A 12,871-nucleotide genomic window follows, 5' to 3' on the forward strand; every position below is an offset into this window, starting at 1 on the left:
GGCAGCTCCTTGTGACTCTGGGCAAGTCACTTAACCCTCCATTGCCCCATGTAAGCCGCATTGAGACTGCCATGAGTGGGGAAAGTGCGGGGTACAAATGTAACAAAAAAAAAAAAAGAACTAGGAAAAAGGAGAGGAATCATGCTCAGAGTATATGTAATTTTGGGTACTATCATCATTTTGATAGTGTTAAGCCTGCCCCACCATGTTAAGCTAAGTGGGGACCAGGATGAGAGGGAAATTTCAACTTTTGCTAGAGAGGTGTGGTAGCCGTGTTAGTCCACTTTTAAAGGTAATCAATAGAAATCAAACAAAATAAAACACGGAAAAGAAAATAAGATGATACCTTTTTTATTGGACATAACTTAATACATTTCTTGACTAGCTTTCGAAGGTTGCCCTTCTTCGTCCGATCTGACGAAGAAGGGCAACCTTCGAAAGCTAATCAAGAAATGTATTAAGTTATGTCCAATAAAAAAGGTATCATCTTATTTTCTTTTCCTTTCCATGTTTTATTTTGTTTGATTTCTGTTGATCAACTTTTGCTATAATCTTATCAGAGTTTATTTTGATAGTGGTAGAGAAATCTCTATCAAAAAAGACACCCAAATCCTATATAATAATTCTCACCTCCAACAGGATGTGCCTTTGACCGTGCCTGCCGGAAGTGGTCTGCTAGGCAGGCACGCACTGACCTCAGTGTCATCAGTGACAGACAATTTGGCAAAGCAAAACAATCTGAGTGCTGGCCATTAGGACACAGGGTTGATAGGAGAATTTTAAAAGACTGAAGGAACTGAACATGTTAAAGGGGGGGGGGGAGGGGGGGAGTTCTGAACGACTGAAAGACATGAACATTTAGGAAAGGAAAACAATCTGAATGCTGGCCATTAGGACACAGGGTAGATAGGAGAGTTTTAAAAGACTGAAGGAAACGAAAGTGTTAAACTGGAGAAGGGGGGGGGGAGTTGTGAATGACTGAAAGACATGCAAATTTGGGACAGGAAAACAATCTCACTGCTGGCCATTAGCACACAGGGTACATAGGAGAGTTTTAAAAGACTGAAGGAACCAAAAGTGTTAAAAGGGGGGGGGGGGGGGGGGGGCAAGTTCTGAATGAATGAAAGAAATGAAAATTTACGACAGGAACACAATCTGAATGCCGGGCATTTATACACAGGGTAGATAGGACACTTTTTAAAAAAAATTAAGGACGTGAAAGTATTACATCTTGGGGGAGGGGTGAGGAGGAAAGCGGTGGGGTATCCGGATACTGGAAGTTAGGGCCACGGGGGTACATAGACTTTTGAAAGCCTTAAGGAACCCAAAGTGTGGGAAGGAGGAGGAAAAGGAGGGGAGGGAACGGGGTGAGGGGCATTAGGAACAGGGGAGGGGGCCCTGTCACACACTCTCATTCTCACACACACACTGTCACACAGACAGTCTCACTCTGTCACACACCCGCAGATTCACTCTGACTCTCTCTCTCAAACATACACACTCCCAGGAAAACCTTGCTAGCGCCCGTTTCATTCGTTCCAGAAATGGGCCTTTTTTACTTGTATTTAATAGAAGAGACTACCTATTTGAGAGAATAACCAGATATAGTGCAAGGAATACAGGCATCATTTAAAGGCATCAACTCAGTTTTATCCCAGTTAATTTTATAGCCAGACAACATTGAAAATTGGGAAATTAGCTGAATAAGTGCCTTCATAGATGCCTGTGGTTTAGTAAGGTATAGCATTATATCATCAGCACATGCTGAAGTTTGAACTCTACCTTGCCCATAGCAACTCCAGTAATATCTTTTGAGTTTTGAATAGCTACCAAAAGAGGTTCAAGAGCCAAATTAAACAATATGGGAGAAATAGGGCAGCCTTGCCCTGGTGCCTTTGTATAGTATGAATGGGGAGGAAAGCTCACCATTAGCTGCAATTCAAGCAGATGGGAATGAATACAATAAATGCAACATATTTATGAAGAATTCAGGGAAACCAACATGTCTAAGTACATTAAACAAATATTTCCACTCCACCCGGTCGAAAGCTTTTTCAGCATCCAAGTAGACGGATAATACAGGACATTTTTCAGACCGGGCGAAGTGGATGAGATGACATGGAGGCATATTTTCAAAGCACTTAGCCTTCCAAAGTTACATAGAAACCTATGGAACTTTGAAAGGCTAAGTGCTTTGAAAATATGCCTCATAGTAACCTAGTGTTAACAGCATCATATCTGAGTTTTACAAATTCAGCTTGATCTCTGTGTATAAGCAATTGAATAATAGTCTCCATTCTGCAACATAGTAGCTTTGTGTAAATCTTACAGTCTGCATTTAGTAACGAAATCGGTCTGTAATTTTGTACAAGGGTACAGTCTCTATTAGGCTTTGGTAGTACTATGATATTTACATCCAGAAAATGGCCTGGAGATGATGCATCTCTCAAAGTTTGATAGTAAAGCATTAAATGAGATGAAATGGAAGTGGAAAATGATTTATAAAACTCCATTGGTAGACCGTCTGGACCTGGTGCTTTTTTATATTTCAACTTTTTTATTGTGAAAAATCAAAGCAATACAATATAAACTTCAAGCATAGTGTATACACAATTTGTCTCTCTTATTGCTCTATTTAAATACAACATTTACATTTGACAACTTTAAGATAATTTGATCCCCTTTCCCTACTCCCCCTCCCACCCTCTTACCTCTCCTCCTCCCTATCTCCATTCCCCCCCCCCCCCCCCCCCAATTATCCCATGTTGTACACCATACACTGTAGTTGTTATCTGTTATTCTATGATAAGGTATTGACAATGAGACTTCGTCCTTTCTGGGTCATTTTATCTAAGTAGCATCCCTATATTTTAAGAAATCGGATTTTCCTTTTGCAGTGCCCTTTAGCCTCTTTTGCCTCCCATACCAGTAATTGATGTACCCGGTTGCGCCAATGCCAAAAAGTCGGTGGATTGGCCGCAGTCCAATATTGCATAATACATTTCTTCGCTACAAGACATAATTTTCGATATAATATTGTTTTGTCAGCGTTCAGTCTCGATTGTGACTCTTTCATATCTAGCACTAACTGCAGTGGGTTCATTTCTACTCCTCTGCCCAGTATACAAGATAGGTAGCTAGCTATTTGTCTCCAGTAGCGCTGTATTAATACACATCCAAAAAGCGCATGATATATAGTGTTATCATATCTATTACATTTCAAACAAAGAGTTGTCTCAATACCCCCAGACTTATATAATTGAACTTGGGTAAAATAAGCTGTATGAAGCACCCTATACGCACATTCCCTATAATCTGCACCCCCTATTATGCGTGGGATATCTTTTATCTGTGCAATAATATCCCAGGATTCCAATTCCCGCCCCACATCCTTTTCCCATTTCTGTCGAAGCTGGGTCAGCTTCTTCCCAGGAGCCAAGCCCCATAGCTTCTGATGTATGTGAGATATAGATGGAGCATTTTCAGAAATCTCATCAAAAAAAATTCTGTATTTTATTGCCTAATTTGTCCTTCAGTGCTTCTTTATTTAATGTTTGCATGTAATGTTTAAGTTGGCAGTGCGCGTATCTGTCACCCCATCCTTGCACCCCCTGTGCCAACATCTGCGACAGCGGTTTTATATTTCCGTTCTCTCCCAATACATCTGCTAAGCAGCTCACTCCTAGTTGTTCCCATCTATCAAAAGTTTCATTCTCCAGCCCTGGCACAAATGCCGGATTGCCCTTGATACTTAGGAATTCAGTTGTTCTCGGGTCCCCTCCTAGTAATGTCCCTAAAAATCTCCATGCTTCTCTTATGGGCATAAGCAGAACGTTCTGTCTAAATCTATGTGGAATCTCATTTGGACCTGGTGCTTTTGTTGAAGGTAATTTTTGATTGCAAAGATGATCTCCTCATGGGAAATAGGTTGATTTAGCTGGCTCCTTTGATGATCAGTAAAGCAAGGAAGATTTAATGATGTAAGAAATTTAGAAATTTCAATATCATGAGCTGTGCATTCTGAAGAATATAATGACGTGTAAAAAGATTCAAAAGCTTCAAGTATTTGAGGAGAAGATGTCAGAGGGTCCAGCAGAAGATTTTATAATGGCTATACGTTGCTATGTTCTTTTGCCTTTAAGATAAGATGCTTGCAGTTTACCAGCTTTGTTGGAATCTGTATAATACATAGCATTTTGCTTAAAAGTGATAATATTGGAAATGCTTGATAAAAGAGAATTATACTGCATTTTGAGAGATCTGAGATTAAGTGTAGACGTAGATGATGAGGAGTATAAAGTCATTTCAAGTTGGTGAATTTCCTTTTCAAGTTTATTAAGTTTAGCATTATTGGTTTTACGAAGATGAGATACATAACTAATTATTTCACCTCTTAGCCATGTCTTGAATGCTTCCCATATTGTTAATAGGATGCTACAGAATCTTTATTATTATCAAAAAATTTGACAGATTTCTAGGAGATATTTTGCAGAAATGTTGGATCCGAGAGTAAAGAAGTATTAAGTCTCCAAGTAGAGGAAGTTGTTTTATTAGAAGACCAAATAAAGTCACAGGTTATTGCTGCATGGTCAGAGATCAATATTTCATGTATCTGTGCAGCAGATAACAGGAATCAAGTCCTTAGTACCCAAAAAATAATCAATTCTTGAATAAGTGTGATGAGGAGCAGAAATAAACAGGAGTAATCTCTAGCTGTTGGATAAAGTAATCTCCATAAATCAGACCACCCATTCGACTGCATAAGAACATTTAGTGAGTTGTGAACTTTAAGTTTGGCAGGTTTGCAATTTGAAGAGCGGTCCAGATGAGGATCAGTTGGGAAGTAGAAGTCTCCTCCAATTATAGTGTGGTAATTGAGAGCATTTGACCCAGAAATATTGATTTTATGAAAGAAATTAGGGTCATCTATATTTGGAGCATAGACCTTAATTAATGTTAGAGGTTTGCCTTCTAAGGAACCCTCTAGTCGACACCATCTGCCTTCATTATCATGGATGTGGGAGATTAATTGCAAGGGCAAATATTTTCTAATGAGAGTAATAACACCTTTTTACGACCATTTGCTTATAAGTTTGGAACTTTGTTGTGCATCTAAATGAGTTTCTTTCAGAAAGCAAATGTCAGAGTTTTTCTTTTTCAGATAAAGTAGGAGTTTCGTTTGATGGGATTAGAGATCCCTTTAATGTTAAGGGATAATATGCGCAGCTTCATCATTGATAATACTGAAGATTTGCATCCAGCTGATCAATATAATACATACATGCATGAAAAGAGATTTGCAAATGATTAGCAGGTATAAAACCTCAAAAATAAAAAAGAAGTCAATAAATGGAACAAGAAAAATAATAATCTTAACAAGAATAAAATATTTGTTCCATGTAGAAGAGTGATGAAAATCGCTTATGGGGCACATGCGTCCAGTTCAAACACAAAAAGAGTTTAAGCCAGCATGCGAAAATATGATATTGTATGTAGCACCAATGCGTATACATCTATTATTTATTTATTGCATTTGTATCCCACATCCCACCTCTTTGCAGGCTCAATGTGGCTTACAATTCATCATGGGTACTGGAAATAGAAGAGAATATACATTTGGTTTTACAGAGGGTTATGTGTTACATGGTGGTGAATACTACTACTACTACTTAACATTTCTAAAGCGCTACTAGGGTTACGCAGCGCTGTACAATTTTAACATGGAAGGACAGTCCCTGCTCAAGGAGCTTACAATCTAAAAGACAGGTGTACAATCTAAAGACAAGTGTACAATCTAAAAGACAGGTGTAAATCTAGAGACAAGTGTACAATCTAAAAGACAAGTGTAGAGTCGATACATGACAGTGTTAAAGCAAAAGACATTATAAGACAATTCTGGAAGTTTTAAAGATTATACAGTTACACATGTTGATCTTTGTGATATATCTTGTCAAAGAGATAGGTTTTCAGTAGTTTACGGAAATTGGTCAGTTCATAGACCGTTTTCAGGTTACGTGGCAACGCGTTCCAGAGCTGCGTGCTCGTATAGGAAAAGGTAGATGCGTGCATTAATTTGTATTTCAGACCTTTACAATTGGGAGGATGAAGATTAAGGAATGTGCGAGAAGATTTTTTTGTGTTCCTGGGTGGTAGTTCTGTTAGGTCTGACATGTAGGCAGGGGCGTTACCATGGATGATTTTATGGACTAGGGTACAAAGTTTGAACGTGATGCATTCTTTTAGTGGGAGCCAATGTAATTTTTCCCGTAGGGGTTTCGTGCTTTCGTATTTTGGTGTGCCGAATATTAGTCTGGCTGCCGTGTTCTGGGCTGTCTGGAGTTTTTAAAGTACTTGCTCTTTGCAGCCGGCATAGAGTGAGTTACAATAGTCCAGATGACTGAGTACCAATGATTGTACCAGATTGCGGAAGACAGTCCTTGGAAAAAATGGTCTAACTCTTTTTAGTTTCCACATTGAATGAAACATCTTTTTAGTTATGTTTTTCGCATGATTCTCAAGTGTTAGGTGTTGATCAATGGTGACTCCAAGAATTTTTAGGGTATCCGAAACTGGTAGATTTAGTTTTGGTGTGTTGATGGTGGTAAATTTATTCTTGTATTGCGAGGTGAGTACCAGACATTGGGTTTTCTCTGCGTTAAGTTTCAGCTGAAATGCATCTGCCCAGGAATTCATGATATGTAGGCTTTGCGTGATTTCATTGGAGATTTCCCTTAGATCTTGTTTGAATGGGATGAAGATCGTTACATCATCAGCGTATATATATGAGTTTAGGTTCTGATTTGATAGCAGTTTGGCCAAGGGTGTCATCATTAGGTTGAATATGGTCGGTGAGAGGGGGGATCCCTGTGGAACTCCGCATTCAGGTGTCCAAGTAGCTGATGTAGTCGAGTTTGATGTCTCTTGATATGAACGTGAAGTTAGGAACCCCTTGAACCAATTGAGAACGTTACCTCCGATTCCGAAGTATTCGAGGATGTGTAATAAAATTCCATGGTCAACCATGTCAAATGCACTTGACATGTCGAATTGTAACAGTAGAATATTATTGCCATTTGCTATGAGTTGTTTGAATTTGGTCATGAGAGTGACTAGTACGGTTTCAGTGCTGTGATTAGAGCGAAATCCTGACTGGGAATCATGTAATATTGAGAACTTGTTTAGATAATCTGTGAATTGATTGGTCACCACACCTTCTGTTATTTTGGTAATTAAGGGAATAGATGCTATTGGTCTATAGTTTGTTAGTTCATTAGCATTTTTCTTTGCATCCTTGGGTATAGCAATATAGGTATACCAATGCGTATACATCTATTAGAAATTCAGGCACATTAAAATGATCAAATATCACATATTAGCAGGAGAGCCTTTATCAAGAAATGTTTGCAGGTCAGCAGGATCACTATAATATTTAGTATTATTTTGAAAAGTTACCTTCATGGTCGCAGGATATAAGAGGCCATATTGAGCGCCTATGGCTTTTAGCTTAGGACACATTTCTAGAAACATCTTCCTTTTTTTGCAGTGGGTTTAGAGGAATCCGGTACCAGAAGAACTTTCGCTCCAGCGTACATCAGGGGAGATTTTGAATGAGTAGTATTAACAACAAGCTGATCATGTCGAAGAAATTTAACAATTATAGGACGCGGGTAATTTTTCCCCAGAGTAGGCCGCAGTGTAATACGATGAGCACACACTATGTCTATGATTGTGTCAGCAGGCAGATCAGTGATCTTTATGAAGAATGATCTAAAAAACTGAAACATATCCTTACCCTCAATTTGTTCAGGTGCTCCAAGTATGCAAACATTATTTCTTCTTAATCGGTTAGATAAATCCTCCATATCGCGCTGCATGAATTCATCTTTATTCAGTTTACGGTTCATTTCCAGGTGAAGTGCATCATGAACTGATTATGCAGTCTTCGAGAAATTCAATTCTAGCATTGAATTGGGTAAGTTGAGTACAGATTGTGATTCATTCTGATTTTATTTCAGAAGTGGTGCTGAGATTCTGCTGCATTAAGATATGCAGAGCCTTTATATTGTCTTCAAGAGATTCTGCTTGGTCACGCGGTAACGGTGACTGCAAGGCCTTTTTGGGCATGGAGAGGTCTGTTTTGTTCCTTTTAGAGACTGAGTGGCGAGAGTACAAGCCTTCGTTCCGGTTGGATTTTGAAGTCATCTTGTTCAGATACGCTGAAAGCAAAGTTCTTCACGATAAAATGAGACATTTAGCTGCTATATCGTGGTATCAGAGTGAAAGCCGGCAGGAGAGAAAACTATAAGTGTCCATGCTGGATGACGTCACGCACTTCCCCCCTCATAAATAGACTTTTTAAAAATGTTATGGGTTCTGCTCTTTTGTTGATTCTTTTGTTTCACCTTCTTGTATTAAATTAGTAGCAACTTAAAAGAACTAAAACGTTACATAGAGAAATGAATACACTGAATTACATATTTTCAGTCTTAAACAGGTTGTTCTAACTCACATTTTTCCTGTAGTAATAAAAGTACCTACCTCAAGGAGCTTACAGTACAATTACTTGCAATGCTTAGAGTACCTCACCCGTTTTACATGGCAGTTGCCATACAGTTCACATATGCTGTTATTTGAAAAGGTTTTTCCTCTCATCATGTCTCAGGTATAATAGAATCGTACCCATGTGACACACCAGGCCTGCTCTGAATCTCCCATCTGGTTCTTAGTTTCTGGTCTGGCTTTCCTCTGACAATAAGACTTCCTGCACTCCTCATGCCCATACTCCTTTCATGTTCGTACTTTATCTTCACTCTATCCACCCCTCAATCTTTTAATTAATCTCGGCTCCTATTAGCCCCTCTGTTCTCCCTCCTCCTGACTGTCGTCTTCCACAAGGTCTCTCCTACCAGCCCCCAGGTCTGGTCCCTTCTGTTCTTCCTCTTGCCACAGTTTGATCTTCCTCCATTCACTTCCTCCCACTGCTTCCCAACAGCACCGTTTTAGACCTGCGTCATTCCAGGCCATATAGGCAGATTGATGTGTTCTACCTCCTTTTAAACTATGCAGACCCACTGAGTCTGTTTCAAATATGAAAAAGCCTTCATAGGAAGCAAATTTCTGTGCTGCACAACTGTGCAGAACTCTACCAGGTGTATATTTTTGACTGTAAACTCTCTCTACGTTTGCCTTGCCTGCTTCCTGCAGGCAACCATGCCTTGGACTTTAAAAGGTTGGTGATCATTGGTTTACTGTACAACATAGGTGACATCCAAGTTAAGCAAATTATTTCAGAGGATCTTTTAGAGTAGTAAAGTCTTGAAATATAGAAATATATACATTTAGGACTCCTCTTACAAAGCTGTGCTACTGATTAGCGGGGTACTAAATGCGAAGAGGCCCATTCTGTTCCCATGGGTGGCTTCACATTCAGTGTGTTGTTAATGGTAGCACAGCTTTGCAAAAGGAGCCCTTAGTTTGCGTAGTTTTTGTGTTTATACTGCACATGTCTGGGTAGCTAGGAATATCTCTTTAAGGGGGGGGCATGTTAATAATAAATATGCTCTCTTGCGGGAAGATTTATTTACACTTCCATTAATCAGCAACCTCACAAATGTGAAATAAGGAATTTTTGGGAGGTTCCCTTTGAGAAGTTAACATTTTCTGTCTGTTCCTGCGTTGGAAAGCATGTTGATACTTTGAGATTGTACAGTGTTGTTATTGCTAATGACATCTCAATAAGGAAGATTTCTTTAGAAAAAAGAAAAACAACCCAGGAACCACACCAAGGAGGGGTTAATCCAGCCCATTATTATGGAGTTAGTAGTTGGAGGTTGCTGGCAGTAAGTGGAGATTGCCACCATTTTTGCTCACCCAAAACAATGCTACTAAAAACAATAGCAAAATATTATTAGAAATAATGGACTGCCTATGCATGAACCATCTGTAAAATGTCTAAAGCTTTTCTAGTTTATTTATTTATTACTACATTTGTACCCTGCGCTTTCCCACTCAAAGCAGGTTCAATGTGGCTTACATAATAATATGGATTACAGAGTATTGGTAGAGAAAATATAAGTTAATTATAGCAGACTAATAAAAGAAATAGGTAGGTAGAAATGGGCAAGGGTGAAGGGAGTAGGAGAGGTATGAGCAAGGGGCAGGTGATCATTGGAGGAGGGTAGAGAGGCGGGAGGGGGGATGGGACAAGGGATAAGCACAGGGAAACTTGATGGGAGATGTAGTCTGGGTCATTGTCGCGGTCTCCTGGATATGTGTTGGGTAGATGGGTTCGCAGGACTAGTCTGGGTCATTTGGGTAGGACTGTTTGAACAGATGGGTTTTTAGCGATTTTCGGAAGGGTAGATAGTCGCTGATAGATCTGATGGATCTGGGGAGGGCATTCCCTCCAGAGTTGGCTGCCTAAGAAGGAGAAGTTGGATCCATAGTTCGATAGGCAGTGCCTTAAAAGATGGAGGACAAAAGATTTTTTTTTTTACTTATTTGACAGTTTTTAATTTATTTGAAAGCTTCCCATATGTAAATATTCAGTTTTTATTTCATTATATTTATATAACTAAAACTGCTTAAAAAATTATTGTAGCTGGTAGACATTTCGGCACATGGACACTTTGGCCATTTTAGTAGCCACCCTCTGAACCAACTCCACCCTGTGGTGGTCAGCATTTTTTGATATCACTGATTGCTGTGGGCAGAATTAGGTTCCTATATACAATGCCTGCACCTATCTGTTATGAGCACTGAATATCTAGGAGTTTGGACATGCCTGGAAACGATCTGGCTATGGGCAATGTTCAGTTTCATACCCGGTTAGCTATCTGGGCATCAGCACTAAATATCTGTGGCACTTGAATAATTTGCTGAATAGGGGGCACCAAAAAATATAGAAGAGTAGAGCAACGAAACTTCTCACAGCTGGTGTTCAAACCAAAAATGTATTTAGAATTCTTCTAAAAACATGGACCTTTTCAGTAGAGTATTTTTCCTTCTGTTTGTGACTGACTTGAATAATTTGGCCTGCCTGCTGGACTGCCCTTGGACTTCTCCAGCCCTAAGCAGATAGTGCTACAATGGTCAATACTAATATTCAGTGGCACCAGTATCGCTGAATATTAGTGGTGGTGCAACTTGGCACAATTTAACCTGGTTAAATTGTTTTGAATATCTGATCCTATTTTTGTCTAGCTGTGAATTTTAGCGTTCATTGTCAAGTGTGTCACAACAGAAGAAAGATTGAGAAACACTGGGCTAGTGCAGTACTACTGACAGCTTGGTGGTGACTGATGGAGTGGTAATCAGAAGAAAGTCGCAAGTCTAATGAGAAGACAGGAACCTCAGTGTCGGTATTTGTAAGCAAGCTCCTTGCTGGAGAACCCGTTGACATTTTGTGTCTTCTTTCTTTCAGGTTATAGATATGAGTTGTTCTGCTTAGTAAAACACACACAGACTCCTCACTGCCTGGTAAGACATTGTACGTATTCAAGCAATGTTACCTTTTTTATACTTCTGTAGTATAAACATACCTTTATATTGTGTTAGTGTATTATAAAAGAAATTCAAAATTGCTATGAGTGTAATACATTTTATATTTTAGGAGGTGGAGGACATCTTGTTCTCATTAAAATATTGCCCTTAATAGGACAGTAATATGCACATTAACTCATATTGTTCATATGGTGGATAAAGAATGTCCTTTATTTTTCTCGTTCCTATGTCTTTTTAGAAGACTTGTCCATGTCTACTGTGGGAGATTTCTTCTTTAATTACAACTTCCTCTATAGAAGTATTGATGAATGATATTTGGAGATAGTATCCTTGCAAAGTATTTTGGAACAGCCAATTAAGGTTTCCTTATCTGCAAGTTTCTAGACTATTGGCTGTTGAGAATAATCTGAATCACAGTTACCTGATGCTAGGGTCCACCTTGGGGGGCTCAGCGCTGAAGAAAAAGATCTGGGTGGTGTTGTAGGTAATATGCTGAACTCTTCTGCTTAGTGTGTGGCAGTGGCCAAAAAAGCAAACAGGATGCAAGGAATTATTAGGAAAGGGATGGTGAATAAGTCCAAAAACATTATAATGCTTTTGTATCGCTCCATGGTGCGTCCGCACCTTGAGTTTTGCATTTAGTTCTGGTCACCGTATCTCAAAAAAGATATAGTGGAATTAGAAAAGGCTCAAAGAAGAGTGACGAAAATGATAAAGAAGATGGAACTCCTGTCGTATGAAGAAAGGCTAAAGAGGTTAGGACTCTTCAGCTTGGAAAAGAGACAGATGAGGGGAGATATGATTGAGGTCTGCAAAATCCTGAGCAGGGGCGTAGCCAGACTTCAGCGGGAGGGGGGGGTCCAGAGCCCGAGGTGAGGGGGCACATTTTAGCCCCCCCCCCCCCGACGACGACCCTGCCGAGAGTCTTGACCCCCCCTCCCACCGCCAACCCTCCCCCGCCGTCGCCTACCTTTGCTGGCGGGGGACCCCAACCCCCGCCAGCCGAGGTCCTCTTCTTCTGGCGCAAGGCTTCGTCCTGTTTCTGTGAATCTGACATCCTGCTCGTTCGTGCAGGACGTCAGACTCACAGAAACAGAACAAAGCCTTGCAGATCAGCCAGCAGCGCGTTGCTGGCTGATCTGCAAGGCTTCGTTCTGTTTCTGTGAGTCTGATGCCCTGCATGTTGTATGTGCAATACGTCAGACTCACAGAAACGGAACAAAGCCTTGCGCCGGAAGAAGAGGACCTCGGCTGGCGGGGTTTGGGGTCCCCCGCCAGCAAAGGTAGCCGACAGTGGTGGCGGGTTGGCGGCGGGAGGGGGGGTCGAGAGGGTAGTCTACAGGGGGGTCCAGGGACATATCTATGGGGG

The 12,871-nt window shown here is 40.3% G+C and overlaps 1 protein-coding gene across 1 annotated transcript in view; it reads left to right on the forward strand.

The window, feature by feature from the left end:
- The window catches only part of KTI12 (KTI12 chromatin associated homolog), a 101,893-nt gene that overhangs the window by 62,886 nt on the left and 26,136 nt on the right, over positions 1 to 12,871 (forward strand). Inside the window, exon 4 of the mRNA XM_030187248.1 lies at positions 11,423 to 11,478. Coding sequence (XP_030043108.1) covers positions 11,423 to 11,478 — 56 coding nt within the window. The remainder of the gene's footprint in view (positions 1 to 11,422; positions 11,479 to 12,871) is intronic.

Source organism: Microcaecilia unicolor, chromosome 1 (genome assembly GCF_901765095.1).
Source record: "Microcaecilia unicolor chromosome 1, aMicUni1.1, whole genome shotgun sequence".
NCBI classification, from domain to species: Eukaryota; Metazoa; Chordata; class Amphibia; order Gymnophiona; family Siphonopidae; genus Microcaecilia; species Microcaecilia unicolor.